Consider the following 19,088-nt stretch of genomic DNA (forward strand, 5'->3'; position numbering starts at 1 on the left):
ACTTTTGACCGGTAGTGTATCTTTTGGGAATGCGCCCTATGCAGATCTAAACATTTCTAAACATATCATTTATTAAAATAAAATGAAAGATGTAGAGGATTGGAGGCATATGCTGTCTGAGGAATTTCAATTTTTTTCTACTTTTCAATTCTGATCAAAACACCTTATTTGCCCACAGGTTTTTTTTTTGCAATTTTCTTTGACTCTTTGCAACTTGGTGTCAGAGTGGTTCTTTGTGAGGAGGAGGCCCTTTGAAAATAAAGGCAAATTCCCTTGATAGCTTGCCGGATTTTCTTTCTTCATTGCTGGCTCATTGCAGTGCTTGTGTTTCTTCCCGTTTAACTCTCTGAAATTGATTTTTTCCTATGAATGTGCTGCAGTTTTGAGATCGCTGAACTATGTGCATCATCACAATAGGGCACACAATACATCACATAATTTGTAGCGCTCCAATCATCCCAAAAATTACAACTAAAAAACTCAACGTGAATTTGTCTTTCTTAAAAAAAGAAATCCCAGTTACCCTTTCATACTTAATGGTAACAAATGTGGAATACTGTCCAGAAGTTTCAGTGGCTGAGATCCATCATCTCCACAAATGAATCCATATCTATATATTCAAATTTCTGATTGTTGTCATTATTTCAATTCATCTCAAGTATACACATCCTGTGTTGAAAACTCTCTCTCTGTCTCTTCTTAGTTTCAGTTTAATTATGGGTAAAAATTTCAGACAGAAAAAATTGAGCGACTTTTATCACTAGTCTGTTGAAATAAAAAAACAACAACATAAAAGTAGATACAACAAAGTGAGGGAAATAAAAAGCATTCTTCTGAATGAATACAGGTCTATCCTAAATTTTGATATGTATAATCTTAAATTTTACTTAATAATAATATTAACCAAAACCCTCTAAGCTCTTACCAAGTTATGAGTCTAACCATACGAACCGTTTTAAGTGTTTATTCTGTTTGAAAAAAATAAAATGCGTCCTCCAAAGAATCTAAAAAGCAGCATGTGGAAGATCCAGGTAGAAACATGCATGGTGTATGCCCCAGTCTGTTGGGGAACCAGAGAATTATAAAGCAAGGAGGTCTGATCAGAGGTTTGGTGGAAAAGATTATCCTGCAGTGTGACGGCTTTACAGATTCAGACCTCAATCAATCCACTTGCAGACTGTCCAGAAGCCTATCATTACTCAGCAACACAGCGAGAGGGTTAAGTGAGAGCAATCTGGGTTTAACCCAGAGGTTTCTGTCTCACAGAGATTGCTCACTTTAAGAGTAGTAGTAGATTGTGTTTTCAGCTTTTACTGAAACTACAAATGTATCCAAAGGTAGATCGATGTAACTTGATTTAAGGCAACAAAAGGTTCAGTTGTTCAGTAGAGCTCCAACAATTAGTTGATCAGATGACATTTTTCAAGCAAAGAGTGAGAATTTGCTGCTTTTCCCTATTTTCTAATCATTGTATACTGAATATCTTTAGGATGGTTTGGATTTTTGATGATATCAACTTGGGCTTTTTAGAGACCAAACAATTAATCAATTTAGAGACCAAGCAGTTAATCAATTTAGAATGGAAATGGAACTGTGCTCAACACAGTTTACAGTAATTGGGCCTCTAATGGCGAAACAAAGTGATATGTGTCAAACATCAGTTTGACCTGATCGTGGCGCTACATGAAAAGACACAAGATCGCCGAAGTTATCACAATTCATCCTGAGGGGGACGTGAATGTCCCTGCCAAATTTCAAGGCAATCTATCAAATAGTTTAGATATTCTATGGTGGTGTTAGAGAAAAAGTCAGTAGGATCCATTGACTGGGAACCATTTACGTCTGGACTAAGTTGTGAGTGTGTGTGCTTCGAATTCTGTTCCAGTCAATGCTACCATTTGTCTCCTCCTGTCCTTGATGTTTTTCTTTTATTGATATAATTGTACAGCAATTATTGTTACAGTAGTCTGTGAGGTTATCAGTCTGAGGTCTAAAAAGGAATAAGTTTCATACAAATAGGTATAATCTATTTGTGACAACTTCACACTGGTTTCTGTCGCTGCAGTTAGTATTACCAGACAATGGCTGAATAACAATAATTATGAAACTAACCAGCCGTATCCAAATAACCAAAGTTATTTGATGTGAGGTAAAGTACTGCAGGCTGGTGGATGATTTCAAGTGTATTTATTTATGACATTTAAATGCTTTCATGCAGCAATGAATGGCAATATTTTCCGTGCTTTGGGGACTTTGAAAGGGACAAAAAGATCAGATGATAGAGCATTTAACAGATTGTTTTATAAAATTATTATTGGCAGTGATGCATTGATAGTTTTTGTTGCATTTGCATTTGTTTGTTTATTGAATAATGAATTTGAGGACTCAAGAGACTAAAACTGAGGCTGTATTTATCCTTTTGAAATAAGGCTGTTTTTTGCTCAAGTTGATTAACTGAGCTCTTGTTGCCACAGCTGATTGTAAATATATGCTCAGCACTCTGATTCAAACGTTTGGAGTGTTGTTCTATTAGTTTAATTGATTCTTGCCGTCTAGAACAAATGCATTCAACAAATAAGCACGAGGTGCTTGTACATGTATCTTATCTTTAAATTATTATTATTATGTTTATTATGTACACTGCTGAAATGTAAATTTAGTTTGTAAAAGTCACAGAGCCCCCAAAGTTCATAAAGACAGTCAGACCACCACTTTGGTCAAGACCACTTTTTCTCTATACTAGACAATTGGATGGTTTGCCATGACATTTGACACACACATTTGTGTCCCCATCAGGATGGATTGTGATGAATTAAATTAACTTTGATGATCCCCGGACTTCTCATCTAGCACGACCATTAAGTAAAAAACTGCACATATACTGTAAGACGTGATTGCCATAATTTGCTGCCAGATAGATTTTAAACATTTGTGAAAGTTGCATTGCTGAGTGTATTAATGCCTGTTTCTGGCAGTAGTTGCATATGATGAACCCAAACTCAAATTTTTGAGCAATGGGGATCCAGTATGTCATAGTAATTTTTTTTCCAATGAGTTCTGCAGTTACTAGCACTATCCAGCAATGCATCCTCTCACTGACAGTTGATAGCTACATGCTTAATATTCAAATCAGGGTAAACAATCCTTTCAAGAAGCCACTTGATGTTAGCTGTGATATCCATCAAATTATTCAACAGTTCTTAAATCTCTAACTCTAGCCAAATAACAAATAGAGTGAAACAACCTGATATCATCAGTCCATTCATTCAGTGATGCAATGTCACCAAGGACATTTTCTCAAGTTCTGCACTTAGGTACAGTTTTCAGGAACTCCATTTTGTGATACTTTATACTTCTACTTCACTACAGTTTGTAGGGAAATATTGTACTTTTTACTCCACTCCATTTATATGACAGCTACAATTACTATTTACTTTACAGATTGAGATTTTACATAAAACATATACATGCAATACAATTTGTTGTTATAGCTTAAACTAGTAGTTCCCGACCTTTTTGGCTTGAGACCATTTACAAAAGAGCATTGGTCTCCTTGTCACATTTCCAATGTCTATGAGTTGTTAGCAGTTCCAAAAAAGACTGATTTCACATCTAAACCGCTCAGATGGTTTCATTTAAATGACTGTTTCAAATTAAAATAATTCAATAATTCACAGAAAAGCAACGATTAGAGAGAAGTCCAAATGAATTATACAGATTTGAGAAGCAGAATTTAGTTTTCTCTCCCATTGATCATTTCACAACCCCTCAGATTTATCTGGTAAACCTTTGGAGGGGCCGACCACTCGACTAAACTACCTAACTATATGCAAAGTAGTTAAAACTAGCTCCACCTCGAGCAGCTACAGCTGTAAGATGCTTCTTACATATCGATGCATCTGTATTAATAATCTAATAATCTCATATAAAATAATATATCAGTCACAGGGAACATTTTACTGATGAATGACAACTTTTACTTTTGACCCTTTTAAGTACATTTTACGTAGTCTATATCCACGATGTTCCACTTCTGGGATTGCTCCAGTGCCGCCATAAATTCCACCGGATATCACTCTTTTTGGCCGGATGACTGTTACCTTCTGCTTTCTTTGTGTTGGTATTTTAAACTCTGGATGATTTATGAGGAATATGATTAACTGCTCCACAGATCTCTGCTGGATAAATCCAGACAGCTAGCTAGACTATCTGTCCAATCTGAGTTTTCTGTTGCACGACTAAAACAACTTTTGAACGTACATGTTCCACCAAAACAAGTTCCTTCCCGAGGCTATTTTGCAGAGGCACCGTGGCTCCGTCCTGCACTTAACGCCGCCAATGAAGATTGTTTTAAAGAAACGCCAATAAACCAGACCACGTTTTTCTCCCATCCCGGAAAGCTGTGTGGACTAGTCAGACCCTCCTCCGCAGCGGTGTGGAGGACGGTCTGGCAATGCAGGACTACATTTTACGGAACAATTCAATTATTATTGTAGGGCTTTTCCTTTTAATGGAGTATTTTTACATATGGTATTGCCATATTTACTCAAGTAAATGAGTACTTCTTCCACCTCTAACAAAATACACGTCTGTCCACATTTTGATCCGGATCTGTGATTTGGACTTCTCTTACCACTGTTCTTCTTAAATGTCTTCCTTTTTGTTTGATTCATCCAGATGGATCTCAGAGGAATGGGAGCATTGTACCAAAACCTGCGGCAGCCTGGGCTTTCAGATCCGAACCGTTCGCTGCGTGCAGTTGCTCCACGAGGGCACAAACCGCTCCGTTCACAGCAAGTACTGCAGTGGGGAAAAGCCAGAGAGCCGGAGGCCCTGTAACAGAGTCCCATGTCCTGCCCAGTGGAGGACCGGAGCGTGGTCAGAGGTTCAGTATGATTTATTTAAAGAGAAGTTTTTCTTTGACTGTAATATCAAAAGGCTCCAGTGTGTGCAGCTGATCTTATTTCTACAGGTTAAAGCTCCCATATTATGCTCATTTTCAGGTTCATAACTGTATTTTAAGGTTGTACCAGAATAGGTTTACATGGTTTAATTTTCAAAAAACACCATATTTTTGTTGTACTGCACAGCTCTCTCTCACTGCTGCAGATCCTCTTTTCACCTGGTTTCTGTTTTAGCTACAGAGTGAGACCTCTTTTCATCTTCTTCTTCACTACTATCTTTGATTGCACTCGCACATGCGCAGTAGCTCAGATGTAGAGCATGTCAGCTAGCTAACTCTAGAGACAGTAAAAGACAGGCTGTTTCTTCAACTTCGGTCAGTTACAAGGCAGGATTAGCTGGGAGACTTCTAAATGAGGGCGCACATGTAAGTAGTTCTTTTGTAGATTATGGTGAACTTGTGTGTGTTGTAGCAGTGCTTTGCTATTGAGAACAACGTAGCATGCTAGTGTTAGCGTTAGCCGGCTAGCGCTAGCATTAGCCGGCTAACGCTACGAGCTAACGGTTGTGATTAGCCAGCTCATTTCGGACTGTGACGTCACAGTCCGAGCCGATTTTGAACAGCTCACTAGGAGACTGAAGGCAGGACACATTCAGAAACCGTATCTCACTCAAAACAGCATGGATGGATTTTTTTCAAAGTTTGTATGTGTGTGGAAGCACCAGAGACACAAAAGAACACCCCAAATCCCAGAAAAAGTGTTTTTTTCATAATATGGGCACTTTAAAGTATGTTCTTCTGTTGTCTGGGTGTGGATCATTTAGCCACCAATCCATCTGATTGATTTTATTTTTAATGTCATCTTGGTTCCAATTAACTGTCAGTTTAATCGCTACCAGCTCGCCCTTTTCCTGTGTGTTGATGCAGCAGCAGCTTTAATGTGTATGATATAATTGGGATTTCTTAACTTTACAAGATTATGTATTAAAATAAAACATGAGGCAGCTATTAAATTTAGAGCAGTGTCACATCTCATCTGAAAACATGCCAGTTTTAGTTCATCAAATGAGACCTTTCAAACCCTCAAAAGATCCAATAAATCAGACGTCCTGCTGAGTGGTGGGGAGCAGGAATGTGCTAATAAGATGCAATTCTTCATGCCAGCAGCTGATTTGTGAGCTGAGTTCAGAATTGTGATTGCATGGTCCATCTCCATGTTGGAATATAGCGCTTTATATGAATGTATACAGTATGCATATTTGTGCACTCAATTAGTATATTAGTAAAATAAATTGTGAGTTATTTGTAGATGCCTGTGACATGGATTCTTAAAGGTACACTGTGTAGTGTTTTAAGTATTTTATTAGCTAAAATCAATGACTTCATTCATAAATATGTCCTCATTGGTGTAAAATGACCTCTGCCAATGATCTGACTTATCCTCATAAGCGAAGAATTTCTTATCTGTATTTACATTGGATGGGCAAGTCCGATGAGGCTTCCATGTCGTTCCACCATTTTGAAAAACTATAATAGCTGAGAGGGACATAAAGCACTAGCCTACCTGTCTAGCTAATCCATAACGCGTTTTCGTTCAGAGCCAGCGTCACATGACTGAAACCAGCTGAAACGAAGAAGGAGATCAGTGAGAGGCGCTTGTCACTGCCCCGGCAAATTTGAAAGCCTGCACTGCACTTTTAGTTCATAATGGAGGATCATACTTATGCCGAGCCACAGGAGAAGGAATCCTTGTTACCAAAAAAGCGAGAATTGGAAGACATGTTGTCATAGCTTCTTGGTACATAACGGCTACCGTAGTTGCAACACGCATTTGAAAAACGAGGCGCTAGAGAGCGCTATTCGTTTGAATGCAAAATACAATTTCACTGCTAGATGGGAGAAATTCCTACACAGTGTACCTTTAATAATACATGAATCATTTTTTTTACTTCCTCTAGGTTTTAACTAGAGATAGAGATGACTCCGATACTGCCTAAAACGCTGGTATCAGTATCGGGAAGTACTGGAGTTTATGCACCGATCCGATACCACGTAATAAAGCCCTAAAGAAAATCTACATTAAAGTAGTTTATTTATGTTCTTTTTCCGTTATAACTGACTGCCAAACTGGAGAATAAAAGAAATTCATTGTTTGTGTTTGTTCATGTTTTACAAAGAGTTTAACCTGAGCCAGACCGACAACAAAGATAGAAATCATATCACATCCATACAGGAAGGGTAGGATACAGTTGTTAAAACATAATAAAATATATGACACACTGGTATCGGATCGGTAGTCGTTATCAGCAGATACACAAGTTCAGGTATCGGAATCGGTATCGGGAAGCAAAAAATGGTATCGGGCCATCTCTAGTTTTAACATTATTAATGTATCTTGAATCAGTCACTATAACTCATTTGGGCTACAGCTGCTCTCAAAGTTGTCTCATTCAGGAGTATACAGACTAATTGCCTCCCTGACATTTTCATTCCATCACAGTTGGTGACGTCAGCAGGAGATCTATAGCAATTCTTAAAACAGGCACCTAAGGTGGAATCAAGAGAAAGATCTGCCGAACATTAGTGGTTTGTTTCCTTTTTTTTTTAAATAATTTTTTGGGCATTTTAGGCCTTTATTTCCAACAGGACAGCTTAGATTCGAGATGGGAGAGAGATGTAGAAGACATGCAGCATAGGGCTGCAAGTCAGAGTTGAACCTGCGGCCACTGTGTCGAGGTCTAAGCCTCTTTACATGGGCGCGCGCTCTACCAGGTGAGCTACCCAGGCGTCCAGTGGTTTGTTTTCAGCTTTGGTTTTATCCATCCACAGATGTGTTTTTATGGTTTAACCAGTACAAAATACCAACTTGATTTAAGGAATTTTGTAATATTTTTCTATTTACATATCTAATTAAGGTCAGGGTGTACATGCGGAAGGATCATGCCTTTTAAATTTTATTCGGTCGGTATTTGGCACATAACATACTGTATGTTGATTGCACTGACACCAACGCCATTTTATTGATTTTATTGATTGATGCCATAGGATTTGGGTTTAAAGATCATGGCTATCAAATGTTCATAATGTGCATTTTGAAGCTGCCTGATTAAGATATAAGATAAAAACATATGTATTGCTACTGTTCTAAGAAAAAAAAAAGCAAATTGTGCAGTGATTTTTAGTTATGAATTAATTCCTAAAAACCGATTCATGATTCAGTGACTTTACAAAAATATACTGGAATTAATATTGGGGGCTCTAATCCAGTTTGTTCTGAATCTGATAAACTGGTGAAAAAATAAGTTTTAGAAATAAAGAAAAGAAACTAAGAACCTGCTCTGGAAATACAAGCAACAGCAAGTTGCAAAGTAAGCTTCCTGTTGTCCAGGACCCAAACTGTTTGGGTGGTAAGTGATAGACTTTGTTCCCTGCAGATTTCCTCTGAAAAAGGGAAAAAGAAAAGTCTTCATGCCGATATTTTTGCCAGGTCAACTGTGCAGTGAGACATTTTGTTTGTAGGGGAAGATAGAACTTTGAGTTGGCTTGTGATCCCACCCAGTTATCCTGACATCTACTGCTGCCTGTCTGACCTGCTGTTAACTCTGCTCTCCAAAACTGTGTTCTGTTGCTGTGTGTGAGTGAGTCTCTGTTTGCACTCTTCCACAGTGCTCTGTGACCTGTGGAGAGGGGATGGAGAGGCGTCTGGTCACTTGCCGAATCGGAGATCAGTGTAACGGAGATAAACCTGAGACCGTGAGGACGTGCAGATCGGGACCCTGCCACGGTAAGCATGTCATTTATATAGGCAGATTCTCTGAAATCAGGTTCCTCTGCCTCCTCCTGGACCTCATAATAGCATTTGCAAGCACTAGGCCCAGACCAGTCAGAGCAGAGGAGCCTTTCTGATGCATGTACAGGTATGTCCGCATTACCTGGCGCATTACTTCAGCAGAGCGAAGAGCCACTTCACGCACGCATGACCGCGATTGCATGCGGAGGCCACGGCGCCTCCAGAACGCAACACAGACACGTCCGGTGGAAAAAAGGGGGTAGACACCTACAAAAAGAGTTTAAGTGTACGCTATATATATATTTTTTTTTATTCACCACTGTGAAATATATATATGTATAAATATAAATATGCTCTATTCAAAGCTACCAGGCTCTTTATACCTTGCAGAGTAGCTGGTCTACTGCTGCCTCGATCGGTTAGTTTGTTTGAATTATTGTGTGACTTTGGTGAATCCGAACTAACCCTTCAAAATACCAAAGTCACACAACAACACAAACTGAAGCTAACTCAAATCCTGCTTAGCATGAGTACGTACAGTAATATGAAACTGGGTCGCAGCTCTTGTCAAAGCAGACTTCAGCATAATGAGCATCATGCTGAATGTGGCTTAAAATGTACTACAGTTTTTTTTTGTGGCATAAACACTTAGCTGTCTGTGTGGCCGGGTTGGCTCAGTGGGTAGAGCAGGGGCACATATACTTAGAGGTTTAAACCTCGATGCAGAGGTCCAGGGTTTGAATCCGACCTGTGACGATTTCCTGCATGTCTTCCCCCTCTCTATCACGTAGCTGTCCTGTCATTTAAAGGTGGAAAATCCCCAAAAATAATCTTAAAAAGGGAACTTAGCTGTCACTCTCTGATAAAAAGCAATTTTGTGTGTGTCAGTGTTCTGGAATGCACCTACTTCAACTCAGCCTTTTTTTAATCTTTTTCCATTGCCAACTTTCACAGCCTTTCAGCGCTGTGTGGCATGCACTGAGTTCACGCTGTATGCCTTTTTGCCTTTTAGATGAGCCATGTAATGGAGACAAATCCATCTTCTGCCAAATGGAGGTCCTAGCGCGATACTGCTCTATTCCAGGCTACAACAAACTGTGCTGCGACTCCTGCAGCAAGCGCAGTGGAGCTTCATCTCTGTTCTCGGAGGCGACTGAGACGGAGGAGCATGTCCGCTTTGGATCCGCCTCTCAGCTATTAGAGACATTAACAGCCTCAGCAGTGGCCAACGGCACTCGCAGTGGTAAACACGGCTCAGGCAAAGGATCCGCTACATTAGGCAATGCTGCCAAACATGTCACCACCCCTCCCCCACTTAAGAAAACCCTGTCGAAGATCACCGCTGCACCACGGCGGGTCCGACGACACATGGGGCTCACTGACAGGAAGCTGCCCGCTATCAGCACATCTCCTCCAGGAAGTCCCACAGATGGTCAAAGGTCGAGCAGCTTGAAAGATAGTCGGTGGCTCACTGCGTATTCTAAAGTGGAGAGATGAAAGTGATGCCCTTCCCCTTCAGGACTTTTAATGTACAGCAGATATTGCAGCTTCATCCTGAGTCTTCTCACGCCATAAAACACCACCGAGAGACAAACAGAGAGGGAGAGAGAAAGAAAGAAAAGTGCTGGTTCACTTTTTTGTTAAGAATTTTCCATCCCTTACAGGGAGCTCCCAGGGTATATTATTACTTAAACAGCCATGTTGCTTTGCTTTCATACATTTCTTTGAGAGGAGAAAACAATACAATAATTTTAATGTAAAGAGGGCCCATGGTCCGAAGGGAATTTTCGTCCGTGTCAAATGAAAAGCTTAACGCAACACAGCGCTGGTAGTTCATTGTAAATCATTTTACAAAATAGCCAAAGGACAGATTAATATTCAAAAGAAGTATTTAATATATACAATACTGGCTCCTAACTTTTAACAGTAGATATTACAAAGAAATGGTTGCTTAATGCCAACCCAACCTTTTAACCCAATGACTTTTGAAGCTTCCTTTGATGTCAGCTACCGTGACAGGTTCAGGAAGGTGTCTGTATTTCTCCTCTGATTGGTCTTTTCTCTGGTCTTGTCATTTAATGAATGGGGCCCCTTGTCTCTGCATAGTGTTGCAACGGGTCCTCTGGTGAATCCTCAGCAGTGACAAGGGAGAAAATGTCAACAGTTGCGATCATAAGAGCTGATTCAATTTGTGAAAAAAGAACTCAGAACATACACTTGTGGCCGTGTAAAAAACCACAACACGGCTTAATTAACATTGCATAACAGCATGATGCAACTAATGAAACACTTCCATGTGAAATCTGTAGACTGGATGAGAGATTTACAGTAATGTTTCTATAAATGTGAAGTGGAAGATGATAGAGAAAAAGTTGGGACGATTTAAAACGGATCATCTGATGCAGCTGAAAATTCCCTTTTTACTTGAATGTTACAAACTGCCATTTTCTTGCCAAAAAATGTAAGTGTGAAGCTTGACTAGTAGATAATTCCCAGTACTTGAGGAGTCACTGCATGTACTAAATCAAACACCGGACTTCATTTGACCACATATGGAAAGTGGCCAAACCAGTAAAAACCATTAGAAAAATGGTTTTAGTTGTATAGATTTTTTTTTTTTTTTTTTTTAAATATCCAGTAATGTCTGTTAAATGGCGTTCTACAGTTTCTATGGAAATGGGTATTTATAAAGGTTCCTGTAAATACTGTACATGAAAATATCAGTATTATTTTAAGAAGCCGAAGATGCCATTTTAATCAACTACAATAACATATATATCATTCGGAATGTTTACAGTTTCAGCACAATGTGTTACATGGACATAAACAACTCTTTGACTCTTAATGCTGTTGCAATGTTCTCTGGGGAATATTTTAAAAGAATAGTTCAACATTTTCAGAAATATCCTTGTTTGCTTGCTTGTTGAAAGTAAAATATGAAGATTGATAGCACTTTTATATCTCTGCTTTAAATATAAAGCTTTCAGCCAGCAGACGTTAGCTTAGCATAAATACTGGAAGCAGGGGAAACAGCTAGTCTGGCTTCGTCCAAAGTTTAAAAAAAATGCCTACCTACACCTCTGAAGCTCACTTATTATGGAATATCTTGTTTGTTTAATTCGTACAAACCTGACATCTAAAAAACAACACTAAAAAGTTTTGTTAACTTTTGACAGAGCCAGGCTAGCTGTCCCTCTATTTCTAGTTATTGTGCTAAGCTAAGCTAACCGTCTCATGGCTGTCAGTTCATGTTTATTATGCAGACATAAGAATGGTGTCAATGCCCTCTACTAACTTTTGGCAAGAAAGCAAATAAGCGCATTTCCCCAAATGTCAAAATATTCCTTTAAGAAGTATCTTATACACATTACTTCATCCCAGCCTTTACCTATTTTCTAAATCAGAACTTTAAACAGTGCTAGCCCTCGACCTTTCCAACTATATATATTATATTGCCCTCCTTGTGAAAGTGTTTGCCCAAAAAAGTTGAAGCTGTTAGGTCAAAGAAGGGAACTAAGTAAGGAATGTATTTAACAAGTGTTCTCAATACTGTATGTTATATACAGCAGGCGCTAGTTCAGCTTGAACAGACTAAAAAAAAGAAGTGAAAATTCCACCATGCAACTAAAATGAAACTTCTACTTTGATGTGACCATGAAAAACGCAAACACTCATCTTGAAATTGATTTTTAGTGTTGGATTTGCTGGTTATTTTCTATAGCAACATAAATTGTCGAATTTAAAACTTAAAGCTGCATTAAGCGTTTTTTTTTTTTACCACTAGGGGGCAGAAAGACTCCCAAACAAACTCACATAGTTGCATATTTTACACATCCAGCGGAAAGAGAGCAACAGAAATCACAGTTCTGTCCACCTGATGAATTTAAATCCGGCATTCACTCTCCTTTTAGCTCTGTTTAGGTCTCTACCAACTTCTGAGGGAAGTATCTATTTCTTTAGCTCCCAGATGTTCCACTTTCTTCACCAGCTACTCGTGTATTTCAGCTCTCTGCTGTTTGGTGCTAACATACATTCAGCTTTTTGATTTGATCTGTGGGGGTTGAGGAGAGCCAAACCAATGTGCTAAAAGCGGTGTAGTGGTGCAGGTGTTTATTCTCATGTGGTTCAGCCCTGTTACATTAAATAGAGTCGTTTGATTAATTTTATAATAAACAAATCTCGCTTAATGGAGCTTTAAGATCATCACGCCCATACATAACAACAAGGTTTTATTGTACAGTTTGTGTTTGCAGGAACAAATCCTAATTTTAAGCACGCTAAAATTTACTGTATGTGGAACATGTTTTTTCCAAGTATTTTCCAAATGGCTTTTTATGGTGTAAGAAGGTTCAGGAGAGAGAAAGCTATTTATTAAAAAAAAAAAAAAAAAATAAGGATTTCCTCACAACCACCATGCATCTGACTGCAATAGCAAAGACACAGTTTTGTGTTTTCAGCAAAGAAATGACTATTCACACTCACTTCTGTGTGCCAATGTATAGTACATGTATATAGCATTGAGTACATGAATATTTATTGAAAGTTAAAGCTTTGTTTTTACAGTATTTGCAGTGCCAGCTGGTCAATAAGCTGCAGCACATAAACCATTGAGTCACATTAATCACCATTTTTCTTTCCACATTTTCAAATTTTAAATAGATTTCTACTTCTATTTTAAAACACATGATAGTGTAGGAATTACATTGTTTTTTGCAAACAATTAGATGTAAATATACATGCTCAGTTTTGAGATGTTTTACTCGTCAGAAAGCTGTCTTTTCACAGCTGTTTCATAGTTGTTAACACAGCTGTTACATCACAGCGAAGTGTACTGACCAGACAAATGCTTTATTTTAACCAATAAAACATTAATAGTGTAGTACCAGAAAACCAGTAATGTTGTTTTTTATGCTGTTTGTAGATGTCAGTATTTTCTAACCATTTTACATTTTCCTCCCTTGTTCTTTTCACGCCCTTTACTTGCTGCCTATACAACATTGCTGCTAATGTTATACAGAGCTTGTAATGATAAAATAGGGTAGTTGTAGATGTTACATTGACAATCCCTGAGCCTCAGACAGATATTACTGCATAGGATTCTCCATGTACTGTATCAATACCCCTGTGCTATCCATGCATTGAAGTATTACGATTGTCATGACTGTCAGTCACTCTCTGCTCTATTTGCTTTTCAATGTATTTGTGTAGATTGAAGTGTACACTACTGATGCTGTTTGTTGTAATGGGGAGCACATAGCAATAAAAGATATGAATAACTACTTTGATGTCTTGCCTTCTCCACCCTAATTTCTGCATTTGTGAGGTTCAGTATTGCAGCATTGAAGTGACAACCATGTATAATAAGTCAAGTCAATAAGTAGGATTTTCCTAAAAAAAAAACAATGAACATTATATACAGAAGTAATCCCTTCCAATCATCACTTATGACCCAATGGAAGTTTGTGGCGGTGTCTGTATCTGCAAAGACCCTGCCCTCTGCCTGTATCTTCTTATTTGCTGTGTTCGGGATGTTTCTGGGCGTCAACCTCTATGATAACATAGCAACCAGTTGCCAGATCGTGAGCGCGCATCCAAGAGGAAGCTACGAAAATGGCAGACAGCACCGAAAAAACGTGAATATAGCAAGACGAAACGGCAAGCTAACAAAGCTTTTTCCAAAACGAGAGAGAATTTGGGGTTGGCTTTCACCAGCTGGCGAGCACCCTTACCTTCATTGAGCCGTAGATGGAGGGGCCAACTTTGAATGTTGTGTTTACAAACTGCAACCACAAATCCTACTGATTCTGCCTTTACGTTTGAATTTTTGTGCATTCTTTTTGTTTGTGCACGGATTACACAAAAAAGACAAAACGTGAGCTAATTAGTGAGCTTAAGAGGTGTCGGTAAGTGGATTTATGAACTTTAGAGAGAGCCAGGTTAGCTGTTTTTCCCATGTTTCCAGTCTTTACGCAGTTTCTGGCATGGGCCAAACTAAAGTACATGTCAAATGATTTTTCCCCAAAGATGGTTTCTGTCATTTTAGGTAGTTCTCTTATCATGCTGATTTTGAGTTTGTTTAGGTGTTAATTTTTCCAATAAGTTTAGTTTTATTAGTTATGCAATGCTATAAGAACGGGGTGAAACGTCATGCTTGAAAGCTGTGATTGTCTTGTGAATGGACACGCCATCCATCTTTACAGTCTATGGTTCAAACCAATAATGAAGGGAACACAAAAGTTCTAAAAAGAACAAACGTCCAAGGCAGTCTTCTGGCAAAAAGTTAAAAACCCTTTATTTAGGTGGCTATTTCATGATGAACTACTACAACCCACGCTTAGCGGATACAAACAGCCTTCTTCAAGGTGTGATGTCAGGGTGTGAAATGCTAAAGATGTTGGGTAACTTACGTGCTCAAGCAGAGGGAAGGTGTACTCTATTATACAAGATCTAGTGTAATAATTTAAAGTGCTCATATTATGCTCATTTTCAGGTTCATAATTGTATTTAGAGGTTATATCAGAATAGGTAAAATGGTTTCATTTTCAAAAAACACCATATATTTGTTGTACTGCACATTGCTGCAGCTCCTCTTTTCACCCTGTGTGTTGAGCTCTCTGTTTTAGCTACAGAGTCATCTCACTTCTGTTCCATCTTTGTTGGGAATCACGCATGCGCAGTACCTAGGTAAGGACTACAAGCCAGTCAGAAGCAGAGTATGAGGGCGTGCCACGCTAACAGCTAGACGAGCATTATGACGTGTGTTACAAAGTGACACACGCTCGTCACGGAAGTAAAGGCTGGACTACAATAGAGCTGTTTGGAGCAGTTTGTGAACAGTGTTTTCTGTTGGAGATGGTAAGTCCCTTTGGGGTGGACTTTGGGCTTTTTCACTTTGTAAACCTATCACATGAACACAAAAAAGATATATAACACAAATAAAGGAAAGGGAAAAAGCCAAGAAAGCATATTATGAGTACTTTAAAGGATAAATTTGGCAATGGCATTATTCTGTATTTGTCTTTTTAGTTTGTTTCTTAAAATGTTATGGCTTCCTTTCTCTCTCTGTGATACTTGGACCCAAACCCATCCATTCACTAAAAATGGAAATGTTTTAAAATGGCTGGGAACTGTTGTTTTTAGAGAATGAATCAAAAATAACTAGTGTTCACTTCAAGGTAATGAAGGAACATGTCGCCAATGCAGTGTGACTCATCAAGTCAAACCAGTTCCTTTAATTAGCACATGGCTAGGTGGTGGAATTAATCTCAGTGCAGGTGGAATGGCTGAGACAGTACACCACATACAACATCAGTGCAAACATTAAGGACATAAGTGCAAAGAAAAAAAACATACAGTACACTATTCCACATACAATTACAGGCCGACGTTTGTGTGTTTAACAACTGCACATCTTTGGGGAAGAAGCTCTGGTGAAGGTGTTCTCTCCTGCCTCCTAATGTACACCTGTACCTTCTGCCAGAGTGGAGACTCTGTAAAAGATGTCTGTGTCCTAGTGTGAAGGATTTGGAATATGAATAATGAGATGTATTTATGAAATATCTTTACACTGTTTATGTAAAATAAAATAAATTAAAAAAAAAAGATGGTGAGCCAGGTGGTCATCCATGATCTTGACTGCTCGTGAGATGGTGCGTTATGAAATCCAGTGTGGGGACGGGAGTTTGTCCATTGAATAATCACCTGATCATCAAAGATCTTTGACAGGATGCTTTGGTTTATGGCTGTGTAAAGTTGGACCAGTAAGCCCTGTCTAATTGTGTTTTAAGTTTTTAGATGTAGCAACAATTGAGCTCTATGGCACAGAGGTGTAAGACATGTCACACTTTGGTTACACGGACAATGGGCCCTATTTTAACGATCTGAAACGCAAGTATCAAACGTGAAACGCAAGTAGCTTTGTGGGTGGATCCCGACGCAAATCTAAAATGGGTTGGTCTGAAGTAGCTAGGTGTGGTTTGGGCGTAACGTGCAATAAACCAATCAGAGCGTCATCTCACATTCCCTTTAAGAGCAGGCGCGCTTGTTCCATGGCGGATTGCTATTATGACGGCGGATTTGCCTGGCGCACGTCCGGGATGCGGCAAAGTAATAAATGCCCGTCTTGGCCGGGTGGCGATGTTGCTGCGGCCTCTCAGGCGCATCTCCACAGTCTGGAGAGGATTGCTGCAGCCATGGAGCGTGGGCCTCCAAACGCACCACCTGCTCTTGTTGTGCCCCTTCCTCCTCCCCCCACTCCATCTCCGTCCACCCGCTCCACCAGGAGCACATCGCGCATTGCCACTCCCGGACCAGATTCCAGTCCAATCCCACCGTAGTTCAACATCACGTCTCCTTAAGTCCTCTAATATTTCCTCATTTATGTCATCAACACATCCATGATTCATGGAAATGTTGTGTAAAACACAACAAGCCACAAAGAATGCTGCGACTTTTTGAGGACTGTACTTTATAGTGCCTCCTGATCTATCCAAACACCTGAAGCGCATTTTCAGTAATATTTTTCTTATATTAAGTTTTCTTAATTATGTATGGTTTGCAAAAATGGGAACTGCTGCGTCCGTTTAGATGAGAGAAGTAAAGTGTATGCGCGTTGTGCACACGCTACATTATGGCCAAGTATGCGCCCCTAAAATAGCATCTGAATAACGTGCTACTGACTTTAGACTAGCGCCACTGACTTTAGACCATGTTTTTCCTGGTCAGTGGCGGAATTGTTTTCTGAAACTGCAAAATAGCACCAGAGAACGTTTGCGCCTGAACATGCCTCCTCTTTTCGCTGAACCACACCCGGGAGCGCAAATATATTCCCTAATTTACCGACGTGCATCTGTGGAGTGAAAAGTCCGCTGTGCGTCTGGTGCAAAATAGGAATGATACATGCGTCGGTGTACAAAGGCAATTGCGCTGAGTGCAAGATAGGGCCCAATATGTCACCGGCTTTAGGGGATTTAGGACCCAAATGCAGAGACAGATGGGGAACGTTGAGTTAGAGGATTTAATAAGCAAAAAGGTGTCCTGATAACAGCAGGCAGAGTAATCCAGAATAAGAAATACACAAAACAGGAATCACAGGTACCAGGAACCAAGAACAGCGCAGGAAATGTAAAGATCTCATTAAGTCACTACCTTCACTGACTTTAATCACTCATCAGTAGACGTTGGTAAATCTGACGACGACAGCTGTGTAGGGACAAACTCTGAGCTAGTGCGCATTTCTGTCTGAATTGATTCTTGACTCTTTCTTAAACCGCGCGGCTTGACAAAAACATTAATTACAACCTTACTTATAGCACCAGGTTACCAGCTTAAACCTCATTTCCTGTTAAAACCATGAACACTTAAGCCTGGATGATTGATTGCTGGAAAATATAAATTTCCTTCCAAATGCATTTTTTGCTAGCCTGACAAGCCAGACCCACATCAAGATGTTGGGTCTGGGAACTCACCATTGGCAGGGCTCAATCCGAGGGGCGGGATAAACGGTTGTCTTTCAATTTCCCTCTGCACTCATAGCCAACCAGAACAACGCTAGTTGATAGATTAAACTTTTGCCGTCGGCAAAACTCCGAACACATCTTCCTTTTTTAAGAATGACTTCAGTGGTTAACTCTGAGTCTTCCAGAGTTGCGGCCAAAGCCAATTCGAAAGACTGCTGTTCGCCAGCAGCAGCAGCCATCTTCTTTGTTTTCAAGTAGCAGGGAATTCACGCGGAACCGTCGCAACTCTGAAGTCCTTATGTTAAGCCCACCCACCGACTCTATACACGAAGTGATTGGCCTGACCAGAATTTGGTTTTTCCAGCTCACAAGCCAACGGAGAGTTGCTAGACTGACCCTGGCTGCAAATTACATTTGCTGCCGCTAGGGTGCGTCTAGATTTCTAGGCAAATATTTTTTGCATCGTTGGCGGTGTTTTTATAGAAACGTCTTCACAGACATGCAGTTGCGTTTAAAGACAACAAGCTGTGAAAATGTGACATCAGGTTTGTGTCACAATGCTGTTCTTTTGTGCAAAAAAAGGGATGAAAAGCATCATGTTTGGTCCCTTACACCACATGGAGGAGTACCATTAGTTGTATGTGAATAGGTTTGGTGCCCAGTCCTACTACAATACTCAGACATTGATTGACAGACCTTTCGAGGTTATAGTACAGTCAATTATAATAATTGATCGTTAAAATCATGGAAGATTAAACATAATTACAATAATTTCCTCCCTTTCTTTACGCAGTCTCCTGTTTAAATGAGAGTTGACATTTGCTGCACTAATCACATGTCTGACTGATTACATTTATTGATTTACAATTGACAACTGCGGTCAAGGGGATAATTAAAGTGTGTGTGTGTGTGTGTGTGTGTGTGTGTGTGTGTGTGT

The 19,088-nt window shown here is 39.6% G+C and overlaps 1 protein-coding gene across 5 annotated transcripts in view; it reads left to right on the top strand.

The window, feature by feature from the left end:
* The window catches only part of adamts3 (ADAM metallopeptidase with thrombospondin type 1 motif, 3), a 176,959-nt gene extending 162,987 nt beyond the window's left edge, over positions 1-13,972 (top strand). For 4 of the 5 annotated variants that reach the window (XM_039803991.1, XM_039803993.1, XM_039803992.1 and 1 more), the window contains 3 exons: positions 4,678-4,885; positions 8,570-8,687; positions 9,706-13,972. In XM_039803991.1, the coding sequence (XP_039659925.1) occupies positions 4,678-4,885; positions 8,570-8,687; positions 9,706-10,190 (811 nt within the window). In that variant the 3' untranslated portion in view covers positions 10,191-13,972. The remainder of the gene's footprint in view (positions 1-4,677; positions 4,886-8,569; positions 8,688-9,705) is intronic. The other variant, XM_039803994.1, reaches the window with a different exon arrangement.
* The last annotated feature ends 5,116 nt before the right edge of the window (positions 13,973-19,088 follow it).

This window comes from Perca fluviatilis, chromosome 6, assembly GCF_010015445.1.
Source record: "Perca fluviatilis chromosome 6, GENO_Pfluv_1.0, whole genome shotgun sequence".
In the NCBI taxonomy this organism is placed as follows: Eukaryota; Metazoa; Chordata; class Actinopteri; order Perciformes; family Percidae; genus Perca; species Perca fluviatilis.